General features: G+C 39.8%; 1 protein-coding gene across 1 annotated transcript; it reads right to left on the bottom strand.

The window, feature by feature from the left end:
- Window positions 1-13994: 13994 nt before the first annotated feature.
- Window positions 13995-24244, bottom strand: GIMAP6 (GTPase, IMAP family member 6). The gene is made up of 3 exons (XM_036759974.1): window positions 24003-24244; window positions 17988-18063; window positions 13995-16563 (listed from the first exon to the last, which is right to left on the bottom strand). Exons 2-3 carry the CDS (start codon window positions 18061-18063, stop codon window positions 15596-15598), a joined length of 1044 nt encoding a protein of 347 aa, XP_036615869.1. The 5' UTR covers window positions 24003-24244; the 3' UTR covers window positions 13995-15595.
- Between the last annotated feature and the right edge of the window lie 95 nt (window positions 24245-24339).

Genomic DNA, 24339 nt, shown 5'->3' with positions numbered 1-24339 from the left:
ATTTTTGTACATATGGGTCCTTTTCCTGTTTTTATGACCTCTTTGGGATGCAGACCTAGAAGTAGTATTGCTGTATGCACAATTTTATAGCCCTTTTTGCCATAGTTCCAAATTGCTCTCCAGAATAGTTGGATCAGTTCACAACTCCACCAACAACATGTTAGTGTTCTAATTTTCCCACATCTTCTGTAACATTTATTATTTTCCTGTTTTGTCATGTTAGCCAATCTAATAAGTGTGATATGGTACCTCAGAGTCATTTTGATTTGCATTTCTCTAATCAATAGTGATCTAGGACATTTTTTCATATGACTATAGATAGCTTTAATTTCTTCCTCTAAAAACTACCTCTTCATATCCTTTGCACATTTGTCAATTGGGGAATGACTTGTATTCTTATAAATTTGACTCAATTTTCTATTTATTTTAGAAATGAGGCCTTTATCAGAGACAGTGGCTGTAAAAACTGTTTCCCAGCTTTCTGCTTCCCTTCTAGTTTTGGTTGCATTGGCTTTGTTTGTGCAAAAACTTTTCAATTTAATGTAATCAAAACCATCCATTTTGCATTTCATAATATTCTCTATCTCATGTTTGGTCATAAAGTCTTCCCTTCTCCATAGATCTGACAGGTAAACTATTCCTTGCTCTCCTAGTTTGTTAAACGTATCAGTCTTTATAATTTTGGAACAATTTATGAGCAATGTCTTACAAATAATATCTATGTTTTAAATGTCCAGTCAAATGATCAAGTCCAGCAACAGTTCTTGGTCCCATGCATTCTCCTTCTCATTGTATCCTCTAGCAGCTCAACTATTAAGTCAAACATTTCATTAACTTGAAGGAAGACTTTGCATCTCTAGATGCCAGAGTCAATAGAGTTCTCTCTTTCTCCCCTAGTCCTCCAGCACTGCTCCCAACATATACCCAGGCCACACCCACCTCCATTTCCATCTGAGAGCAGAGATCTAGGAAGGAATGGTAGGCTCTTGGGGAAGGTTCATACTGAAAAAAATCCTTCCTGGTTCTCAAGGTCTTATAGAATGTATAACTCAGTGTGGCCATGAGAAACTGATGATTGGTGGGGAGGGGCAAACATAGAACCAGTTTCTCCAACTCCTTTCATTTCTAAGAGATCAATTCTTACTGAGGGAATATGAGTCAATCCAATATTTGCTTTTGGATCCCTCTCAAGAATACATACTAATCCTTCTTCTCATTATGATTGGTCTAGGAATTAAGGTAGAATTTTTCTTCTCTCTTGGTTGCCAGGTCCAGGGGTCTTCACCACACAGTTGCTTTCATCTCTGTGGCCAAAGACTGTTTCAATAGAGTCTTTCCCTACCTCATGGATTTAAGAAGATCTAAGTTGGAGCCAGCTGTAACTGGCTTTCAAGAGCTTGGTTGTTAAATTTTTAGCATGAACTTTTGTCTTTTGGAAATCAACAAATGCTACAAATCAGGGCTTGATTTATTATTCTATTGATTGTCTAGATTTTAGAAAAGTTATAGAGAAAAATGTTAAAATGTAGATTAAATTAAAAGTGTGCATTGCCTAAGTTCCCCTCCCCTAACCCCACTGATCCTGCAGAGCAAGTTGTTAAACACTTGTCAGTACAGTACTGGTAAACCCACTCTCTGATCTCTGTTCATGCCCATCTCTCTCTGGATGACTGATCTTCCAGACAGAAGTCTGTTCCCTTTCAGACCCACAAGTCCAAGTGTCCAAAGATTATCTATAATAGACTTGACCCGATCAATCATTCCTCTTTCCCCAGTGCCATGTCTTAGCTACTCATATACTGAGTTGTATCAATGGGGCAACAAGCCCAGGTTGGACAGAAATTCTATTATTGGTCTATTTTGATAGGCCTAAATCCTGTAGTGAATCTTAATTTTCTTCAGTGTTGTAGATCCGTATCACATGTTTTAAATTGTGCTTCTCTGTCTTTCCCACCAGAAATAGGGAAAACACATATGACTCATGTCTCTCCCCTTACTGCAAAATGCCAGCAAGGGATGACTTCTTAACATTCATTTTTTAAATTCTGAATTCCAAATTCTCTCCCTCCTTCCCATCCATTGAGAAGATAAGCTATATGATGGCCATTATACATGTGAAGTCATGTAAAACATATCTTTAAAAATAACGGTTACTTATTTTTTAACACTCATTTTGAAATTTTGAGTTGCAGGTGATGATTTCATCTTGAAACACTGATAAATCCCCAAGGCCAGAGTAACAGCCCATACTCTTTCCTGTGGGTAGGACAAGGAACACTACGGCCTCAGTAAAAGAGCATAATTGTATCTGTTTTTTTCCACCTTATTTCTAAGGCACATAAAAAACATCTCACCTGAGGCTGAAACCTTTGAGGTTTTCAGCTCTTGTTAGGAGTTCCGAGTAGTGGAATGTATTCCTTCTTGATTTTGTTTTCATAGCCTGTTGGGATTCACAGTGGTTCCCATAAGCAAGGTCTGGAGTGAAGCATTACTGTTTGGGCTAACTGTCCGGGGACTACAGAAACTGCCTTCAGTGATCACTGAGATTCTGACTGACAACTTCTCCTATTTATTATGCTTATGCAATAGACCCTGATTAATTCCATCTGAAGTCTCTCCTACCATCACTTTCTGTACCTGAGACAGTACCTGAGCAGTACTGGCTAGTTCATTCCATATTCTATCAAGATGTCATCAATTATCTTGTTCAATGGGGATATTTAGTCCTTTGATAAAACACATGTGCGCACACACACACACACACACACACACACAGAATAACTTACAGATTTGTTTAAAACCAGGACAAAAACTTAATCCTTTAAACTCATTAATCCTAACCATTATCTCCTTTCTTTCCCCCATTCCCATTCCATCTTATCCTCTACAATTGGAGTCAGGAAGGCCTGAATTCATATCCGGCTTAAGATACTTATTTACTAGTTCTGTCACTCTGGATAAGTCAATTAAGCTCTGTGTGTCTCAGTTCTGTTATCTGTAAAATGGGGATAATAATAGCACCTACCTTCCAGGGTTGTTGTGAGGATCAAGTGAGATAACATTTGTAAAAGGTTTAGTATGGTGCCTGGCACACAATAAGTATTTAATAAATGCTTGTTCCATTCTCCTACCTGTGTACACTGGCATGACTGTTAATAGAAAGCACACAAGTGGGGCCTTACAAGTTATGGTTTGGGAGTGCAATCACAGAACGTCAACTTGAGAATCTGTGGTAGCAGCCATCCTCTGGGTACTCAACCCACAAGTGGGAATGCACATTGGACGAGTAACCCAGAAAGGGTCTTACACAAAGAAAAAGCAAAACCAGAATCTAACTTCAAGAAGCTTACATCCTAATGAGGGATACATAAACAACAACAGATATATGAGATAAATACAGAATAAATGGAAAGTAACTTTATAGTAGAAAGCTCTAGCAGTTGGGGGAGAGCAGGAGAGCTGATTCCTGCAATAAGCCAGGAAACTAAGGGACCAAGGTAAATAGCAACAGAATTACAGGCCTGAGGAACATATTGAAAAGGCACCAGGATGGGAGATAAATACTATGTGAGGGACAATAAATAGGCCAGTGGGATGGGACCACTGAATTTGCAGAGGAGAGTAAGTAATATGTAAGAAGTTCGGAAGGATAAGAGACCAGATTGTGAAGATTTTTAAATATCAAAAAGAGAAGTTTATATTTGATCTGGAAAAGTAAAAAGGGGCCACTGTAATTTATTGAGTAGGGGAGATAACACGGCTAGAACTGTGCTTTTGGAAGCCCATTTTAATAGTTGTGTAGAGCAGAGGGGTCAAACTCATGGGGTATGCAGCTGACAGCACTCTAGAGTGGGGCATGACCAGGTTTAAATGTAAATGGGAACTATTTAACAAAATAAAAAGTACAACGAAACATAGATAATGCTAATTTATGTTTTTTAAATGAAGATGTGGTCCACAGGGATTTTTATGTAGGGTTTAGTGGACCCCATTTCTGCTTGAGTTTGACACCATAGGTGTAGAGGATAAATATAACATTGTTACTAGGGAATTAACCAGGAAATGGCTGAAGAAATTGGGTCACATGAACATACTGGAATCTTGTTGTTTCATAAGAAATGACTGAAGGCACAGTTTCGCAGAATCCTGGGAAGAACTAATACAGAGCGAAGGTAGCAGTATAGTTTAGAAAATGATCACATAGAGGAAAACTATCTTTGACAGATTTAAGGACTCAGTTCAAAGCAGTGACTAACAATATCTCCATAAGACCTATCATGAAGCATCTCATCTACCTCATGACAGAGAGATGTTCTCAGAGTGAGGAAGAAGAAATACATTTTTGGGTATGGTCGTACAAATTTTGTTTCTCTTGACTATGCCTATTTGTTACAGGGTTCCTACTTCCATTTTTAGTTGCAGGAAAAAATTAAAAGGGGAGGGGAATACCGTAACAACAATTTGGCTAGCAGCTGTTGTGGGGTGAAGGACCAATACAAGACCAGCAACAAGAGTTGCCAGCACAGGTTCTTTGATCTGCTTTACTAAGGACAGTAACTTTAAGGGGCTAACAATCTCACTTTAATCAAACATCATTCACTCAGTTCAGGGAGAAAAGATCAGCATCCTGAACTTCAAGGCAAATACAAACAAATTACAAACATCAACAGACAGACCTTGTCTGATTCAAATCACAATTCATAGTTACCAGGGAAGCATCCACATTTGGGTTTCTTCAAAGCTGGGGGTGGGAGAGGAGCTCTTGACAACAGCTACCCAGAGTCTCCACACCAACACTCTTCCAGTGAGTGAGAGCCCCAAATAAAACATCTGGGTTTCTTCAGAGCTGGGGGGCTCTTAACAATGGCTACCCAGAGTCTCTACACCAACACTCTTCTAGTGAGTGAGAGCCCCAAACAAAATGCTAACCTCTGAGTTCTTATACCCTGTTCAGGGCCCAAAAGATTCACATTTAATCAGCAAAAGGGTGTGAGCCTGGGGCTTAGCATCTAGTAAGACTTAATCAAAGCTTTTGATTACTTTAGCATTCCAAAAGAGAAAACAGTAAAAAAAAAATTCCACCCTAATTACTGTAACAAAACCAATGGTAGTGATGCAAAAAGAAAAAGCAGGCCATTGAAATAATTTTAAAAGTTCACAGAGAAAATCAAAAGCAATTTCTTTTTTGTTGTTTTCTATTTTATTTTCCCTCAATTACATGTAAAAACAATTTTTACATTCATTTTTAAAATTTTGCATTCTAAATTCTCTCCCTTATTCTGTCCCCACCCCAATTAAGAAGGTAAACAATTTGTGTAGTCATGCAAAACAATATCTAGAATAGTCATTGTAGAACAAAACTGACAAAAAAAAACCTCAAGAAAAATAAAGAAAGTAAGAAAAAGTATCCTTTAGTGTGTATTCAGACATGATCAGTTCTTTCTCTGGGGCTGGATAACATTTTTCATCAAAAGTCTTTCAGAGTTGTCTTAGATCATATTGCTAAGAATAGTTAAGTTATTCACAGCTGATCATCTTACAATATTGCTGTTACTTTGCACACAGTCCATTTCACTTCGCATTAGCCCATGCAAATCTTTCCAGGTTTATCTGAGAGCATCCTGCTCACTATTTCTTATAGTACAATAGTATTCCATCATAATCACATACCACAGCTTGTTCAGCCATTCTCCAATTGGTGGGCATACCCTTAATTTCTAATTCTTTGCCCCCAGAAAACAGCTGCTATAAATATTTTTGAACATATAGGTCCTTCTCTCTCTTTTTTTTTTTTGATCTCTCTTGGGATACAGAGCTGGTAGTGGTATTACTAGGTCAAAGGGTATGCATGGTTTTATAGCCCTTTGGGCATAGTTCCAAATTGCTCTACAGAATGGTTGAATCAGTTCACAAGTCTGCCAAGAGTGCATTAATGTCCCATTTTTCCCACATCCCCTCCAACATTTGTCATTTACCTTTTCTGTCCTATTAGTCAATCTGATATGTATCCTCAGAATTGTTTTAATTTGCATTTCTCCTATCAATAGTAAGTTAGAATATTTTTTCATGTGGCTACAGATAACTTTGATTACTTCATCTGAAAACTGACTATATCTTTTGATCATTTATCAATTGGGGAATGGTTCTTATTTTTATAAATTTGACTTATTAGTTTGATTTATCTCTATGTTTGCAGAAGGAGGCCTTTATCAGAGAAACTTACTTCAAATTATTTTTCACAGTTACTATTGCTAATTGTATTCCCCTCCATCCTATTCCCCTCTCCTGTTTATTCTATTCTCTCTCCTTTCACTCTGTCCCTCCTCAAAAGTGTTTTGCTTCTGACTATCCCCTCTCCCAATCTGCCCTCCCTTCTATCACCCCTCCCCATTCTCTTATCTCCTTCCCCTCCTACTTTACTGTGGGATAAGATAGATTTCTATACCCAATTGAATGTGTATGTTATTCCCTATTTGAGCCAATTCTGATGAGAGTAAGATTCACTCATTCCCCCTAACCTTCCTCCTCTTCCCTTCCACTGTAAAAGCTTTTTCTTGACTCTTTTATGTAAGGCAATTTACCCCATTCTACCTCTCCCTTTCTCTTTCTCCCAGTACATTCCTTTCTCACCCCTTAATTTTATTTTTTAGATATTATTCCTTCATATTCAATTCACACCTGTACCCTATGTCTATATATACTCCTCTAACTATCCTAATACTGAGAAAGGTCTTATCAGTTACAAATATTATCTTCCCATGTAGGAATGAAAACAATTTAACCTTATTAAGTCCCTTATGATTTCCCTTTCCTGTTTACCTTCTTATGCTTCTCTTGAGTCTTGTATTTGAAAGTCAAATTTTCTATTCAGATCTCATCTTTTCATCAAGAATTCTTGAAAGTCTTCTATCTCATTGAATATCCATTTTTTTTTTCTCCCTGAAGGATTATACTCAGTTTTGCTGGGTAGGTGATTCTTGGTTATAATCCTAGCTCCTTTGCCCTCCAGAATATCATATCCTAAGCTCTCTGGTCCCTTAATGTAGAAGCTGCTAAATCTTTTGATATCCTGACTGTGGCACTACCATACTTGAATTACTTCTTTCTGGCTACAAGCAGCATTTTCTCCTTGACTTGAGAACTCTAGAATTTGGCTATAATATTCCTGGGAGGTTTCATTTGGGATCTCTATCAGTGGATTCTTTCAATTTCTATGTTAACCTCTGGTTCTAGACTATCAGGGCAGATTTTCTCTATAATTCCTTGAAAGTTGATGTTTGGGCTCTTTTTTTGATCATGGCTTTCAGATAATCCAATAATTTTAAAATTAACTTTCCTGGATCTATTTTCCAGGTCAGTTGTTTTTCCAAAGAGATATTTCCCATTGTCTTCTATTTTTCATTCTTTTGTTTGTTTTCTTGTTTCTTGATTTCTCATAAAGTCATTAGCTTCCATTTGCTCCATTTTAATTTTTAAGGAATTATTTTCTTCAGTGAGCTTTTGGATCTCCTTTTTCATTTGGCCAATTCTGCTTTTTAAGGCATTCTTCTTTTCATTGGTTTTTTGGACCCCTTTTACCGTTTGGACTATTCTGGTTTTTCAGGTGTTTTTTTCTTTAGTATTTTTTGTGTGTCTCCTTTACCAAGCTGTTGACTCATTTTTCATGATTTTCTTGAGTCACTCTCATTTCTCTTCCTAATTTTTCCTCTACCTCTCTTACTTGATTTTCAAAATCCTCTTTGAGCTCTTCCATGGCCTGAGACCAATTCATATTTTTCTTTTAGGTTTTGATGTAGGAGCTTTGACTTTGTTGTCTTCTTCTGAGTGTGTTTTGATCTTCCTTGCCACTAAAGTACCTTTCTATAGTCAGAGTTTTTTTCCCATTGTTTGCTAATTTTCACAGTGTATTATTTGACTTTTAACTCTTTGTTAAAGTGGGGCTCTGCTTCTAGGGTGGAGGGCACACTGTCCCAAGCTTTAGGGGTTTTGTGCAGCTGATTTCACAGATATATCTAGGGGCTGTAAGTTTTCAGTTCTTCTGAGGTGGTATGATCTGAGAAGAGGGTGTTTACTCCTCTTCTGGCCTGGGCTCTGCTCTGTGACAGACCACAATCACTCTTTTCTGCCCTGAAGCTGTGAGGAGGGTCCCCCCTCCACTGTGGCTATAAGCTCTGCTTTGTTAGTGCTTCTCCTCACCCTGGGGCTGCCACCTAGGACAGTGACCCAGATCTGAGTAAAGGCAAAGCACCAGAGACCTGCCTTAGTACTAGGAAAAAGACCCTGTAATCTCCTTCTGACCATTGTTCTACCCTCTTACTGTCTGTGGGCTGAGAGCTCCTGAAGCAGCCACTGCTGCTGCTGGTGCTGATTCAGTCACTCCTGCTCCTGGTTTGCTGGGGTTGGGCAATACACTGTGCTCCACTTTCATTTGTAGGTGACAGACCCTTTCTCCCAACCTTCTAAGTTGTCTTTGGCATTTGTAGGCTGAAAGGTCTAGAAACTGCCACTGCTGCCACCGATTCGGTCACCACAAGGCCTGCTCTGGGTTTGCTTGGGCCGAGTCAGCACTGGCACAGCCTGAATTGGACTGCGTTTCTCTCTTACCCTGGTGTAATAGTCCTTTCTTGCTAACTTTCCAAGTTGTCTTGGGCTGGGAATTTATTTCACTCTGTCTTTTTTTGGGTTCTACTGCTCTAGAATTTATTTAGAGTCATTTAAAAAAGGTATTTGGAAGGTTTTAGAAGACAGCTCAGACAAATTCCTGCCTTTATTCCACCATCTTGGCTCTGCCCAAAAGGAATTTCAAAGTCAGCACAGACAAGTAGCACAGTTTTGAAAGTGTCAGGTTGAATTTATTATATGCTTAAAAAGACAAGCAAACAAAGAACACAAGAGATACATATGGAATAGAAATGTGTGGTTTCATATACAATTCCATTTTGTATTGTACTTTGCATAGAAATATTAATCTTTTTGCTGTTTGTGAAATTCAGAATTATATATATGTATATGTATATATTCTCTTTATTTTCTTCACAGGATAAAAGTTCCAATAATTTCATTGAGAGAGAGAGAGAGAGAGAGAGAGAGAGAGAGAGAGAGAGAGAATATTTCTACCTCTTTCCTTTTCATGTCACTGTCCAGATGTGACAGGAAAAAAGAATCTTCAATTTCTCTCAAGCATGCCCAGAGTTTTAATAAACTCTCACTACATATAGTATGTTTATGTATATATGTATATGTGTGTGTAATTCCATCCCTGTTTCAAAAGCCTTTCCTACAGTGGTTACAAAAATGTTACCGTCTCTTTAAGAAGGAAAGATGCTCACAGTTACAATTAAACCTGTCTTTCTATTAGGTACTTCTCCATGAGGAGTATGGAAAACTTGTGCATATAAATTTAACTTTCCTATATGAAGATCCTGATATAATTGTAGAGAAGATAGAAAGAAGGTAAGGAGAGACTTATTTTTTTTGTTAGAAGTGTATCAACTTATTTTTATAAAGAAACACTCTAAAGACAATTTTATGAGGTGAGAGCCTATTAAGGGTCAGGTGCTTCAGATAAATTGAAGATGCTGTTTTCCTGTCCTATCTGGAGAGTGATATCAAGAGGATGGGGTAGAGATATTCTCTCTTTTTAAAAAACAAAATTATTGTTAACTTTTATCTTGTGAAGAAAACAAAGGGAATTCTTCCAAAAAGAATTTGTTATCCCAAGTAAACTAAGCATCGTGGGACTGTTTTCCACCAGGGAAGAAAAGTCATCTGTTCTTACTGGGTCACTTTCAGGTGACTGTGACTATGATCATTCACATGGCAATTTTGTAAATAATTATGTTTTGTCTCATTATTGATTTGATTGTTAATGAACTGTGTATTCATGCCCTGACCACACAATTACTCTCAGCCTCTTTAGGTCTAATGTCTACTTTTGAATTTGTCATTCCACCTTTTTTTTTAAATATAATTTGGGTAGCTTTCTTCAGACCCTTTAGTGTTGGGTGTCTGTGATTCTCAGTAACACTGGAAAAAAGAGGTGTCAAACACCCCTAAATATGGCTGAATCAGATTAAAATGTATTGAGAAATACTTAGTAAAATAAATAAAAATATACCACAACATAGTTAGTGTTGATTTGTGGTTTTCTAAGTCAATATGTGGCCCCACAGAGATATGTTTTTATTTGAATTTGACATCACTGCAAAGCCCATTAGTTGTTCATAGTTGCCTCCTGTGTCCTTTTGGTGACTTTTTTTTTCCATCCTCCCACATGAGCTCTGTTACCTGGGCTCTCTGTGTCCCCCAGAATGTAGCATGTAGCTAGGCAGCTATTTATTGCTTAGTAGATTTTTTTAAACAAACAAATGAAAGGATGGGGCTCACTGTATTAGGAGGGCAGAGTTTATAATCTCAAAGAGGATCATAAACATGTCTGAAAGGTTCGGAACCGCCGGATATAAGAAACTCTCAAAGTAGAAGGCAGAAGAATCAAAACATATATTTAGGCTCCACAGTAACCAACCCATGAACCAGCAACCCCATTTTGATATATTGATCAAAAGCTTCCAGGCCCAATAAGTACGCCTTAAAGAGTAACCAGGAGGCTACAGAGAAGCATGATTGCGTAAAGCAAAATCATGCTTCCCCCTCTATGGTAAAAAGATTACCCACTGGCCTGAAGTCTTTGTTCAGCTTCCTCCTGTAGGTCAGCTCTGCTACTGGCAGCTCCTGCTTCAGCTGTAGCTGTGGCTGTGGCTGTAGCTGTCTCTGGCTCCAACGGGAGCTGCTTTTAACCATCCAGCTTCTGCGGGGGTGTAAGGTACGCCGGGGAAAGCACAGGTTCTTTCAATCTGCTTAAGCAAGGTGAAGGGGTTGACCGGGAAAGCACAGGTTCTTTCCATCAGCTTAAGCAAGGGAAGCAAGGTGAAGGGGCCGACAAGCTTACTCCAGTCCAACATACAAACAGCATTCAGTTCAGGGGAAAAAGCCAAACTAGTCAAGGGCACTTGTTGACTAAGTGCTAAGGAGCCCATTTTTGGTTGCCAATACACTCCACCCCTTGTTATAGAATACATAATCTAATCAGCCATGTATCCTAGAACATACATTGTGATCCAATTACAAAGGAAACTAAAACATATCATTCATTATAAAGCAAAACATATCATTTGGTGACATTCCTAAATATTGGTTTACGATTCAAATGTGATCCACCCCTAGGTCCCAGCAAGATAATCTCTTCAATCAATCATCCCAAAAATAATTATTAATAATTCAAATGTCCACCCCTAGATCCTTGTATCCATTACATAGGATCAATAATATCATAATAATAAAACAACATAGCAAAGATAACACAAAATAAGTAAACAGAACACTCTCATCATTCCCACCCCCCTTGAACGATTGGGGCTCAAAATCTTGGGGTAAGGGGTGAAGGTCTCATTTTCCATAGCTTCTTCATGCTGAAATTGGATGTAGAGATGGCCCTGCCCCAAAAAGTCCCATTCCAGAGGTCAGTTCTTTAACAAGCTGGCAGGAATTCCAAGAATGCTATGTGCTTAGGGAGTCACCAGAAAGTGCAGGGTGCTTAAGCCTAAAGGAAACAGAACTAGCAACAACGTTAGCCAAAACAAAGGACAAAAAAAAGTAGGCAAGTATGGGCTATTATCCTTCAAATAAAATCATCCAATATCAGAAGCCAAACTCAGGTGGGAAATGTTTCTTTTCAAAAGGAACATAATGAGGAAGCCAAGAGGATCCCACCCTAGATAGAGACTAAGATTGTCCTCTCAGCCTTTCCCCAGATGTACAAGGAAACACAATGGGAAAACTAAACTAAGAGGATCCCAGCCTAGATAGAGACTAGGATTGTCCTCCCAGCCTTTCTCCAGATGTACAAGTTTTCATCCATTAATCACACAAGGTCACCTTCACTCTGAGTGGCTTGTGGGCTTGCAGGAGCAGTTCTTATTTCCCTATTTCTCCTGTTATCAAGTCCTTTATCTCTATGCATTCTATATAATTCATTGGTTGGAATTCCATCTATCATTTCAAAACCTACCCCTGCTCTCAATAGAGCAGTAAACATTTCTTTCCTTGTTACTCTCCTTTGGCGCCAAGTTTGCTGGTTATTCACCCTTCTCTCTCGAGGAGATCTATCCCTTCCCCAGTCACCTAAGTCATGTAACTGTAAAATCTTATTTATCACTGTTGTAAGACGGCTCCCTACTTCCCCAAGTAATAAATTCAAAATTAGTTGTTTATAAGCAGGGGGAGCTGTCCTAATTATTAAATTCCTATGAGGCAGTCCCATTGGATCATTGTAATATTTGTCTGCAGTTCCTATCATAATGGCAGTCTTCATTACCTCCTCCTTTAGTCTCATGATACAATCTCTAAGTGAATACCAGGGTCTGTGCTCAGTGGGCCACATAGAATCAGTAGCATATCTCTTATTGCATCCCACAGCAGCTAATGCCAACAGAGTAGTCCTGCTATCACCATCTCCTTGCTGATGATGTTCCCTAAAAGCTTGTTGAACTAGAGGATCATGGCTGATACCTATGAATCTCATGCAGTCTGTCCTATCTACTGATATTCCACTGGCCCCTTGATCACTGAGTCTTACCATCCAAGATATCAATGGTTCTCCTATTCTTTGGCTGAATCTACTCAAAATATCTGTGACCTCTTGCAGTGAGAAATCTTCCTGAATTTCCCTTGTAACTGAATCTTCACCTCGGGTTTCTGTCTTCCTCCTTTGTATGGGTCGAGCCCTTGTCTGATCATTTAACCATCTCCTATTCTCTGTGTGAGGGACATCCTGAACCCCAGTAGTGTTTTGTGCCTCAGCCCCTAACACTGTCTCATTTTCACCCCACTCACTTCCTCTGCCACCATGGCTAGGACGAAGCAGGCAGTCAGGCTCTTTCTGGGCTGGGTTGAAATGCACTCTGGGCTTTTTTGGTCTCCTGTTGCTCTTAGCCACATTAATAGAAAAGTTCTCATTTGAGTCAGTTTGGTCTCCTGCTATCTGAGATTCCCCTTCTTGCTGTGGGGTAGGAGTGCCCCCATGTCTTTCACTTAATCTCAATCTTTCGTATACTAGCCGGTAGGCTGATAACACTATCCAGCTTTGCCTAGATAGTGATGCCCCTGACTGAATCCCAACTTCTTGTAAACACTTTTCCAAATCCCTAGGATCTCCTCTCCGTAGCCTTGGTTCCCAGTTTTCACAGGGTCCAGCTTTTTTAGCCAATTCTTTTGCTAGGGAGGAATAAAATGGATCCTCCTATCCTGGGATATTCATCTCTTCCTCTGAAATTGTTCTGCTTCTAAATAGAGATCTTATACCTAGCGATCCCATCCTGGTCGCCAAATGTACTAGGAGGGCAGAGTTTATAATCTCAAAGAGGATCATAAACATGTCTGAAAGGTTCGGAACCGCCGGATATAAGAAACTCTCAAAGTAGAAGGCAGAAGAATCAAAACATATATTTAGGCTCCACAGTAACCAACCCATGAACCAGCAACCCCATTTTGATATATTGATCAAAAGCTTCCAGGCCCAATAAGTACGCCTTGAAAGAGTAACCAGGAGGCTACAGAGAAGCATGATTGCGTAAAGCAAAATCATGCTTTCCCCTCTATGGTAAAAAGATTACCCACTGGCCTGAAGTCTTTGTTCAGCTTCCTCCCGTAGGTCAGCTCTGCTACTGGCAGCTCCTGCTTCAGCTGTAGCTGCGGCTGCGGCTGTGGCTGTAGCTGTCTCTGGCTCCAACGGGAGCTGCTTTTAACCATCCAGCTTCTGCGGGGGTGTAAGGTACGCCGGGGAAAGCACAGGTTCTTTCAATCTGCTTAAGCAAGGTGAAGGGGTTGACCGGGAAAGCACAGGTTCTTTCCATCAGCTTAAGCAAGGGAAGCAAGGTGAAGGGGCCGACAAGCTTACTCCAGTCCAACATACAAACAACATTCAGTTCAGGGGAAAAAGCCAAACTAGTCAAGGGCACTTGTTGACTAAGTGCTAAGGAGCCCATTTTTGGTTGCCAATACACTCACCCAGATGCATCAGTTATTCAAAAAGTCAAAAAGCATTTACTAAGCTCTTACTATATGCCATGTACTATGCTGAGCTAGTGTTTAATGAACCAGAGCTATAGTTGCCTTCCTATCAAGGACAACCTGAATTTTGTTTGGTTTCTCCACCTCTAGGCAAACCTTCCTATTTAAGTTCTTTTCCTCTGTCCTCATGCTGATGCTGGGCTATCCAGCCTCCTCATCCACGTCCCCCTCCTGACCCCCATGTCCCATCTGAGCTTACTGTCCCAGTTTCTCCTGCTTTATCTATTTATTACAACACCTCCTTCCATCGACTCTTACCTGTCCTAGATTTCTTCCCCTTAAGGTACTGCTCTGTGTTTTCTCTGTTGACCTGTCAAATTAATCTTTGCTAAGGTGTTAACTATTTATTTATTGGTTGATTCATGTATTCATTTGAACAAATTCAATTCACAAAGTTCTACTTCAAGGCTTTGTGAAATCCAAAGTTAGAAAAAATACTTGCCTTCATGGAGCTTACGATTTAGCAGGTAAGATAAAATATGAGCATACATAACTGGTACATAATGGAATATGATAGTTCATTAGATATTTAATAACAAAATACCAGCAGCAAAGTTCAGAGTCTGAAGAGATAATTCTGCCTGGCAAAATCAAGGAAGATATCATGATGGAGGGGATGTTTGAACTGATTCTCAAAGTATGGTTAGGATTTTACCTTACTGTGTTACCACCCTTCTTTGGAGCATTTTCATTTTTACCAGGTATCAAAACTTTTGCCCAAAAGAATCAACATCTAATGGTATGAACTTGAATCACAGTGGCTGGCCAGTGAAGGAAATGTTTCTGATGAGGAGGCAACTTTTATCAGTGGTCATTAGCTCACATTATGCAGTTATTTATTATTATCTGTCTTTATTAATTTAAGGCCAGTCCTACTTTCATCATTCATAAGGATATCAATAAAAATTTAGAACATAGAGATCTGTAGTAGGAAAAAGATTCATTATTTGACAAAAGCTGTTGGAAAAAATGGATAATAGTATGGAAGAAATGAGATTTAGACCAGCACCTAGCACCTTATGCAAATAAGATATGCAAAGGCAGCCAGGTACAGTTCAAATCTGGCCTCAGACACTGACTAACTGTTTGACTCTGGGCAAATCACTTAACCTCTGCCTTCCTCAGTTCCCTCAGCTATAAAGTGGACCAGATGAAGTGATTTGTTCAAGCAATAGAATTAGAAAAGTGGCAGAGTAGGATTGGCAGTTGGGTGTTTCAGATTCTATTCTGAAAAATGAAGAGATTAGATTAAATGATGCCTAATATCGCTCTCTACCTGTGAATCCTTTGATCCTGCCTCACCTGTAGGGTTGTGAAAAGAATCAGGTAAGATTATGGGTGGAAAAGTTCACGGAAAAGTATAATAGCCTTATACATGTCTTGGGATGGGGTTGTTTATTCTAGGTTACTTGCCATCAATGATACTCTGGCTTGTGACAGCTCCTTGACCTTCCTTCTACTCTGATTCCTAGCTCTGGGTTCTTTCCTCTCTATCAGAGGGCCTGGGTCTAACCAACTGGGGAACATCCATGGGTGGAGAGAAGAAAAGATTCCTGGTGAACCCAATAGGCAAACTTGCACAGCGAGTGACCCAATATGGGTTGTCATCCACCCAAGGAGTCTTTGACTCCTTCATCAGCACCGATTGTTGACGCTGCTCATAGGTCCTCTGAATGATCCTCAGATTCTCTAGGGCAAAGCAGATCTGATGGGACTTCTTTGATGCCATATTCCCCTTACAGAAAGCTCCCTTAGAACCCTGTTCCTGGCATATTGGCTCTTCTCCCAGTTCCTCTCTTAACTGCTGAATATTTTCCTGGATATAGTCATATACCTCATTTGAGTAGTAGCTGAAGTCATTTTCCCAGAGAACCCCTTCTATCATCTTCATCAGTTCCTTTAGTTGGGTCTCCTGTCCCTCCCCTTCAATTTTGTTGTTGAAACCACAGTGAAATCTTTCACACACCACACCCAGCCAGGCCAAGCTTTTGTTCTCTGTTTCTTTTAAGTATTCCTTCAGGGTTTCCTTCCCTAAATCTTCTTTCCTGGTGAAGACAAGGATGGTGTGGGACAGGATCCCGACTCCAAATATCTCCTGGATGCGCCTGAGGGCCTCCTTGTCCTCATTGGTATAACGGCCCAACTGGATCACCAAGAGTAGGGCATGAGGCCCTGGGGAAGAGAGGGCCATACAGCGACAGATCTCCAGATCTTTATTTGGTTGGGCATTGGAGGAAAAGATATCTGGGGTGTCAATGACAACAAGCCTTCTTCCATGCCATTCTCTGCTCTCTCTTTGGCAGCTCTCAGTTACTGGCCTGGAACTGAGTTTAGATGTAAAGGCTTTCTTGCCAAGGATGCTATTTCCAGTTGCACTCTTCCCACTTCCTGTCTTCCCTACAAGGACAAGCCTCAGCTCCCTTGGCATCCTTGGGTCTGGAAAGCACCAACATAAAAATGAGAGGGTCAGAATTCTGAAGGATGTAAACATCCCTTCCCCCTGTTGCCTTTAGCCAACTCATGTTGAAAAACAAAAGCCAGGCAGTTGATTGTTCTGCTTTATAGCTGGACCATGGGAAGGAAGTCAAGGTGGCTCTTCCCACCCCTTTCACCCCTACACCACTCCCAGTTTACATATGAATGCTGGGTCCCAGTTGGGAGAGGAAGGAAGTGAGTTGGAATCAGGCACTGGACAGAGAAAGGGAGAGAGAAAGAGAGAGAGAGAGAGAGAGAGAGAGAGAGAGAGAGAGAGAGAGAGAGAGAGTTTTGCTGACTGAAGAGTTGCTTTGCTTTTCCAGGTCAGATGTCTTCATGTTGTGTCCTGGCTGTCTAGATTTTTGCTGTAGGTAAGCTTGCCTTCCCTACATACTACCCCACTTTTCTGATCTATCACATCCTCTTCCTGCTTCCTTACTTATTCGTGCTGTGTTCCATCTCATTTTGGCCAAGCTTTCTTTTTTTCCCTGCCTCTTTCCCTATCCTTCACTCCATCTCACCCTTCCCATTCCTCATGTTTTACTGAGAAATCCAGTAGGGAGGTGAGCACACCTCCCTGCATTAATACTCTCCAACTCAACTCAATTAGGAGTTTCATCAGCAACTGTCTGCCTTAAATGTTGACAAGATACTCTTCTCATGACAACATTATGATGTATGTAAAGCATATATTAGTGTCTTCATTTTATAGGTGGGAAAACTAGGCACAAAGACCTTAAGCGATTTGCCTAGAATCATACAGCTAGTAAATATCAGAGCAAGACCCTGATAGGTCTTCTGACTATAATATCAATACTTCCCCTACCATATCATGTTGCTTCTCAACTTTTCCATTTTTGCTCCCTTTTTCTTCCCCCCATTTTAAGTGATCTCAGGGATCTAGGGGAGAATGCAAATGAAAAGTGGATCCTCCTCCCACAAAGCCATGAGTTTGTTGTTTCATTGTTTCAGTCATGTCAGACTCTTCATGACCCCATTTGGGGCTTTCTTGGCAAAGATACTGGAGTGGTTTTTGCCATTTCCTATTCCAGCTCATTTTACAGATAAGGAAACTGAAGCAAAAAAGGTTAAGTGACTTGTCCCGGGTCACACCTCTAGTAAGTATAAAGCCTTACGATCTCTGGCTTAATGTGTTGTCTAGTCTAAGTGTATTTGTGTCTTCAGTGCCTTAACCCAATGAATGAACAACAATGATGGAATTTCAGACACTATGCAAGGCAGGTGAGGGATAGATTTAAGGGTCATATCATATCATCTAGGAAGCCACCTGCTTAGTCTTTATATAAGGCCAGCTTCATCTGTTCACAGGCATAGTTGGTACTGCTCTCCTTTAGAGAAAAGCCTTTATTATCAAAAATTCTCACCATCCCCTTGGGCTGCCTGATCAGCAGGAGCTTCAATGTTGACACAGGGTTCTCCATCTCCTCTTCTCCCTTCCATCTGAAGAAGGAAGCAGACATGAAACTGAAATTAATTTTTATCCTGAAGTCCAAGGTCCAAAATACACTGACCTTTAGTTTCCAGAAGTGTTGTATTTGGCAAATTTTTGACAGTCTGTGGAGTGGGATGGGGCAGAGGGGAAGGACACTTGTCAAGTATGACCCTCCATCTATTTTAGAAAATAAGAGGGCTTCTGTTTCTCATTTCTATCTCTATTCCTTCAGAGTCTGAAGAGCTGCATGGAGGCAGTAGGACTTGGTTTGGGTTCAGATGAATGGCTAGAATTTGGAGAAGGAGAGAAGAGGAGATAAACATCCTCAGAGAAGGAGAGGAAAACAGTATGGGCATGAATGAGTCAGCAGAATATGAGGGAACAATGAGAAGCCAGGTTGAGGCAGATATGAAGATGTATGTTGGGAGCAACAGGCAATAAGATTGGATGAATAACATAAATATTCATCAAGCTGAGATTCACAAAGATTTTCCTTGCAACAAGCCTGTGAGATCTGTAGTGGAAATACAATTGTGCCATATTACAGATCATAGGCTGTAGGGCTGAAGGAACATCCAGTACAACCTCCTCATTTTATAGATGAAGAAAATTGATTTCCAGAGAAGTTAAACAATGTGCCCAGTGTTGCCCAGGTAATAAATAGCAAAGTCAGGATTCAAGCTCAAGTTTAAAAAGCTGCTTCCTTGCCTTTCCAGCCTTGTCCAATCCATATATTTTTCATTAACACTGCTACTTTGGAAATATTTCAGTAGGATAAGATATAAGCCAATATCCCCCAGACCCCTCGATAAGCTTCACATAATTCTTAGGGATATACAAACCCCTGGTGTAGAAGGTCATATTTGAGCTGTGTCTTTCAGGAGAGATAGATTGCCAGTGCAAAGATACAGAGTGAGATAATAGATGTATAATGCTTAGTAAAGTTTGAAGTCAAGATTCTTAAGTGCTGTTAATGAAGTCTCTGCTTTGCTTCTCCCACTACCATGGATACTGCTGACAGGAAACTGTTATTGCTTTTTTGATAGGGAGACAGCCTCTTTTTATAGGGAGATACCCCACAACAACACAACCCCTCAGATAGTCAACACATTTTAAGCTCTGTCGGCTTCCACTATGCTGGCACACCAATGGGATGCTAAGTGCTTTGGGAATGTTGATTTATCTCTCCTCACAGAAAGTCCTCTAGCCCCTACTCTTTGTTGAACTAGGGTGACTGAATTTTATTCTCTTGTTCTCCTGCCTCATGATGCGGGCAGTCTTCTACCTACACATGATCAATGCCTTCCATTGTATTTCTTTGAGGGTGAGAATAAACTCCAGTACCCCTTTTCCTTTAATCTTTTTAGCTTCTGTCATGTCCCAGGCACCAAGCCACTGCAAATTTTCAACTATCAACATTCTCCAAGAAATGGAATTCCCAGGTCCAAGGTACTCTATGGGCCACATTCCCTAAAATTATAACTTAGGGTCCCCACCAATGTGTCTACTCTTGGTGGTCAGCCAGAGGACATAATTGGTTTGGGGAAAAGACATTTAATGAAATGGTATGGTAAAAAAAAAATATGGTAGCAAAAACGTTTCTGCTATTATCTTGGGGTCCGCTCTTTAACAGACTGACGTAACATCAGTGAGAAGAGTGGATGTACACAGGGTATATCCCTGATGGTTAGGGAGCAATATGTGGAGGGGCAGCTCATTCTTCTCATACTGCAGGCCCACTGTCTTCTAGTGATATCTTGTGCCACCTCTGCTTAGCCTATTCTACAGACTCTGTTGCTCCCACTCCTGGCTCAGCTCAAATCCTTGGCTATTTCTTCCATAAGACAAAGGCAGATGCCTCCATTCTCTTTTGACTTAAAGCCTAAAAGGCTCTTCCTGGTGCTTTTAGAAAAGACAGAAACCCTTGTTTGGGACCCTCAAAATGCTTTTCCTTGGGTTTTTCTGTTTTATCCCCATATGAGGTCTTGGTTCGAGGCTTCACATCTCTCCAACAAGACATTCTCAGTCCCAAGTGATTAGCTCAGGGATCAGCGAACTCTGGTCTGTTCACTCTTTTTATATCCTCCCTTAAGAATGGTTTTTACATTTGTAAATAAAGTATTATTGTATTTTAAATTATAAAAGTTAAAAAGAGAGTGTGGCCAGTCTGGCTGTAGTTTGCCCAACTCTACTCTGGAACAAGCAGTAGGATCCTGCCAGTTAGCAAAAAGCCTCAGTCTTTTGCTTTTTCTTTGGACTCTTCTGCCTGGTTCAGTGACTTAGGTATTGTTTAGAGAATGAATAGTAGCTTGTGGCAAGAATTACATTTACCTCCCAATTTTAATCTTTAAAAGCTATAATCTAACTGCTAGACTATAAATCAGGTGATGGTTATTAGTAGCTATGTAATAACTCTGTAGTTGGTAGTGAAGTTTTCCCCAGTTTTTTAATTCTAAAGCTCTTTTTCTTTTTTTTTTCTGGTAGATAAGTGGGGAAAGGGACAGAGCCAATTCCAATCCCAGGTATCAGGCCTCCACTGCTTGTTCAGTCACATTCCAGGCCTTTTCATCCCCAGATTTGGCCAAGACTGTTACAAATGGCCACTTCAATAAATCTCAGAAAGGCATTAGCAACACCCTTTTCCAGCCTTATTCCACTTTCCTTTCCTTTAGACTGTCTATAGATAAGCCAAACTGACGTTTGTACTCTTCCTCACAGACGGCACTCTTTCCATCTCCTTTGGACTGGTTGTTCCCCATGCTTGTAGTGAATGTACTCCTGCCTTACTTCTTCCTCTAAGAGTTCCTAATTTCTACCAAGACCAAGCTCAAACATTGACTTATACATGAAGTCTTTCCCAATGCTCTTTGCTGTTTGTGCCTTTCCAAATCAACCAGTATCTAATTTGACACCTAGTATCTACTTTGTATGTACTTATGTCTGTACGTGTCTCTGGCTAGAATGTAAGTTTTCTTTTGTTCTTGTACCTCCTATTTATTAATGCTTATTAGTGCTTAAAGAATGCTTGCTAATCGATTGATTGCAGTAGAAAAGCAGAGTTACTGTTGTGGAAAAGGTTATCCCTTTCCCCCTTTATAATAATCAAATTAAAATATATTTGTATATTTATATTATTTTCCCCATTTACTAGATTGTAAGTTCCTCCAGGGCATGGACTGGATTTTGTTTCCCCTTTGTGTCCCATTGCACTATACAGGGTGTCTCAAAAGTCTTAGGACAGCTTTAAGCTCTTGTAACTATTAAGAGCTAAAAACTCCTTTAAGACTTTTGGGACACCATGTATGTTGGTATATATATTTATAAATATATTCACACACATACGTGTTTTTGTTGTTCAGTCATGTCAGTCATGTATTACTCTTTGGGACCCAATTTTTGGGATTTTCTTGGCAAAGATACTGAAGTGGTTTGCCATTTCTTTCTATAGCTCCTTTTACAGACGAGTAAACTGAGACAAAGAAGGTTAAGTGATTTGCCCAGGGTCACATAGCTAATAAGTGTCTGAGACCGGATTTGAACTCAGGAACTTGAGTCTTTCTGACTCTGGACCCAGCACTGTATCCATTATGCCAACTAGTTACCCCTTAAATTGGTATATATAGCAATAATACAGTATACACACACATACACATACACTTATACATATACACACACATATACATTTATATACACATACACATACATGTACACAGATATAGATATATAGATAGATATAGGGATATAGATAGATACAGATATAGATATATAGATATAGATAAATACATAGACATACAGATATTGACAAAGGTAGCTAGATATTCTATTCTATTCTATGCCATGTATGCTGGTATATTGGTGTATACCATGTACAAAGTAAGTGTTTAACAATGGTTTTTTGAGTACAATTAAACTGAATTGGACTCCCTTTTGTATGACTCTAGTCTCACTAAGAAAATAATTAGGTTTCCACAAAGATTTGGTTTTCCTTTTAGAGTTTGTACTGACCTGCACATTCTAATCCTAGACTATCATAGGTCTTACTATATGCATAATTGATTTGATTTCCTAAATCATCAATAGTCTCATGTGAGTTCTATTAGCAAATAAGCCTGATGGCCCCTATGTGGACTGATAAAATGAAGCTCCTGATTTTTAAAAATCTATAGTCTATATGCATGTATATGTATATGTATACATCTATAGCTATAGAGAAACACATCTAAACTTTATTGTAGCCTTCAGGGGTGGAGTGGGGGGAGGGAAAAAAACAAAAAAGTGTATAACAGCGAACAAAAGAAAACTCACAAGGAAGCAAAGAAAAGATGGACAATTCTCAACACAACATGTATTATTTATCATATAGGCTTTCTTGAAATGAAAATCTATAGTTATATTTTGAATCCTCTCTTATGTTCTGTTATGCATGACATGCTTTTTTTTTTCTTTCTTACTTTGTTTATAAGCTTCAGTATTTAAGTTTGTGAATGATTTGTTTCTTTTCTCTATTCTGTATTTGTGTTCTGGCCCTTGAGTCTAAAATAAAATAAAATTTTAAAAACTGTGAATTTTACTTTATATGAGGGCCAAACTCTTGTTCTTTGGTAACTCCCCCAAAATATAGGCACCCTATGAAGCCCTGCCTGAGAAGTTTTTCAAACAGTGTCTGCTTCTCTTTCTAATCAATTCACTTATCGATCAACAAGCACTTATTCCTGTGTGCCAGATACTGTGGTGTCTGGTCATACAAACATAACTTGTATTGAAATGATGCGGTGCCATCCTGCTACATCCTGACACTTAGATCCAATCAGAGTACCTAGACACCACAGACCCAGAACATGTTTCTCCCAGAAGGCCAGAGAGATAGAAGTTTGAATGGACAGGACAGAGAGCACTTGAGAAATATTGTGGAGTAGAGCTCCGTGGCCAGAATAATAACCAAGAATGATATTGTGGGAAGAACTGAATCATGACTGGAAAGTCCCATGTTTTTGCCTTGGCTCTTTGACCAAATTCACCATGTGACTCTGGGTGAGCCAGTTCACTTTTCTGAGACTCAGATTCCCTTAGTGGTTAGGAGAGGGTTTGAGAAGATAATCGTTAATATCCTTTCTGGCCTATAATAATAATAATTATAATATTAATAATCTAATCTAATGTATAATATAATAATAATGATAATGATAATAAAATTCTATGGATTTTTAATGGTCGTGAAACAAAATAATGTGGGAAAGAGTGTAGCACAGCTTCCTGGCCTGAGTCATACCTCCAACCCGAATTATTTGTGTGAATCGCATTCACTCATTAGCAAGCAAGGAGCTGGTCCTTTCTTCAAACAGAGCAGACAAGTGAATAGTCAATAATTGATCTTTTCCTCTCACAGAGCACTTTTGGGAGCCCTATAACATCTCTGACTTTGCTCGATCTGCCCACAACAATCCTATGAGGAAGCCACTTGGTTTATAGGGTCAAGATGAAAATTCAGAACTTGTGACCCAGATGAGATCTAAGTGAGGAAGGCAGTGGGGGGCAGTCAGCCCTTTAATCTAACTCTCCTTCCCAGATTCTATGCTTTTCCCATTTTGCCACCATCACACAGTGAGCACATGCACACAGACATACACGTGAGCACACAAACACGAGCATATACAAGCACACACACAGAAGCACCCACAAGCACACACAGGGGCACAGGGGGACACATACATGAACACACAAACATTAACACATACAAGCATGTACACTGATACCAAAAGCATCCATGAGCACACAGGAGTATATACACAAACACACAAGCACGCACGCAAATACCAGAAGCACCCACAAGCACACACAGGGGCACACAGGAGCACATATAACCGGCATACACACAAGCACACTAACACACACACGAGCCAAACAAATGCACACACATGAACACACACACGTCTGAACATAGACTCACCCTGGTGCTGCTGAGCAATGTGTAAGAATGGACTTGTTTTCTGTCAGTGACATCTGTAAGCTGTTAGAAATCTCCCTGTTGCTTGGACATGGTTCCACTGTACACCAGGTCGCCAGATGTATTCAGCATAATTTTTGCTCTCTTCTATAAACTTTTCAATAGAAAATGGTCTGAAAACACGGTTCGTTCTGTGGGAGCTGCCCTGACACAGTACAATGGCTGCTGCTGGCTCTGAGACAGTCAGCTATGAAAACAGGAAGTCTGGACTTCCCTGTTTACATCTGAGCCAAGGCAGCTGTAAAAGGGACAGCTCACCTTACCTCAGTTAAACATGGAC

The sequence above is a fragment of the Trichosurus vulpecula genome, chromosome 5 (genome assembly GCF_011100635.1).
Source record: "Trichosurus vulpecula isolate mTriVul1 chromosome 5, mTriVul1.pri, whole genome shotgun sequence".
NCBI lineage: Eukaryota > Metazoa > Chordata > Mammalia > Diprotodontia > Phalangeridae > Trichosurus > Trichosurus vulpecula.
The sequence above is the reverse complement of the archived record's forward strand: the minus strand, read 5'-3'. Positions and strand labels throughout refer to the sequence as shown.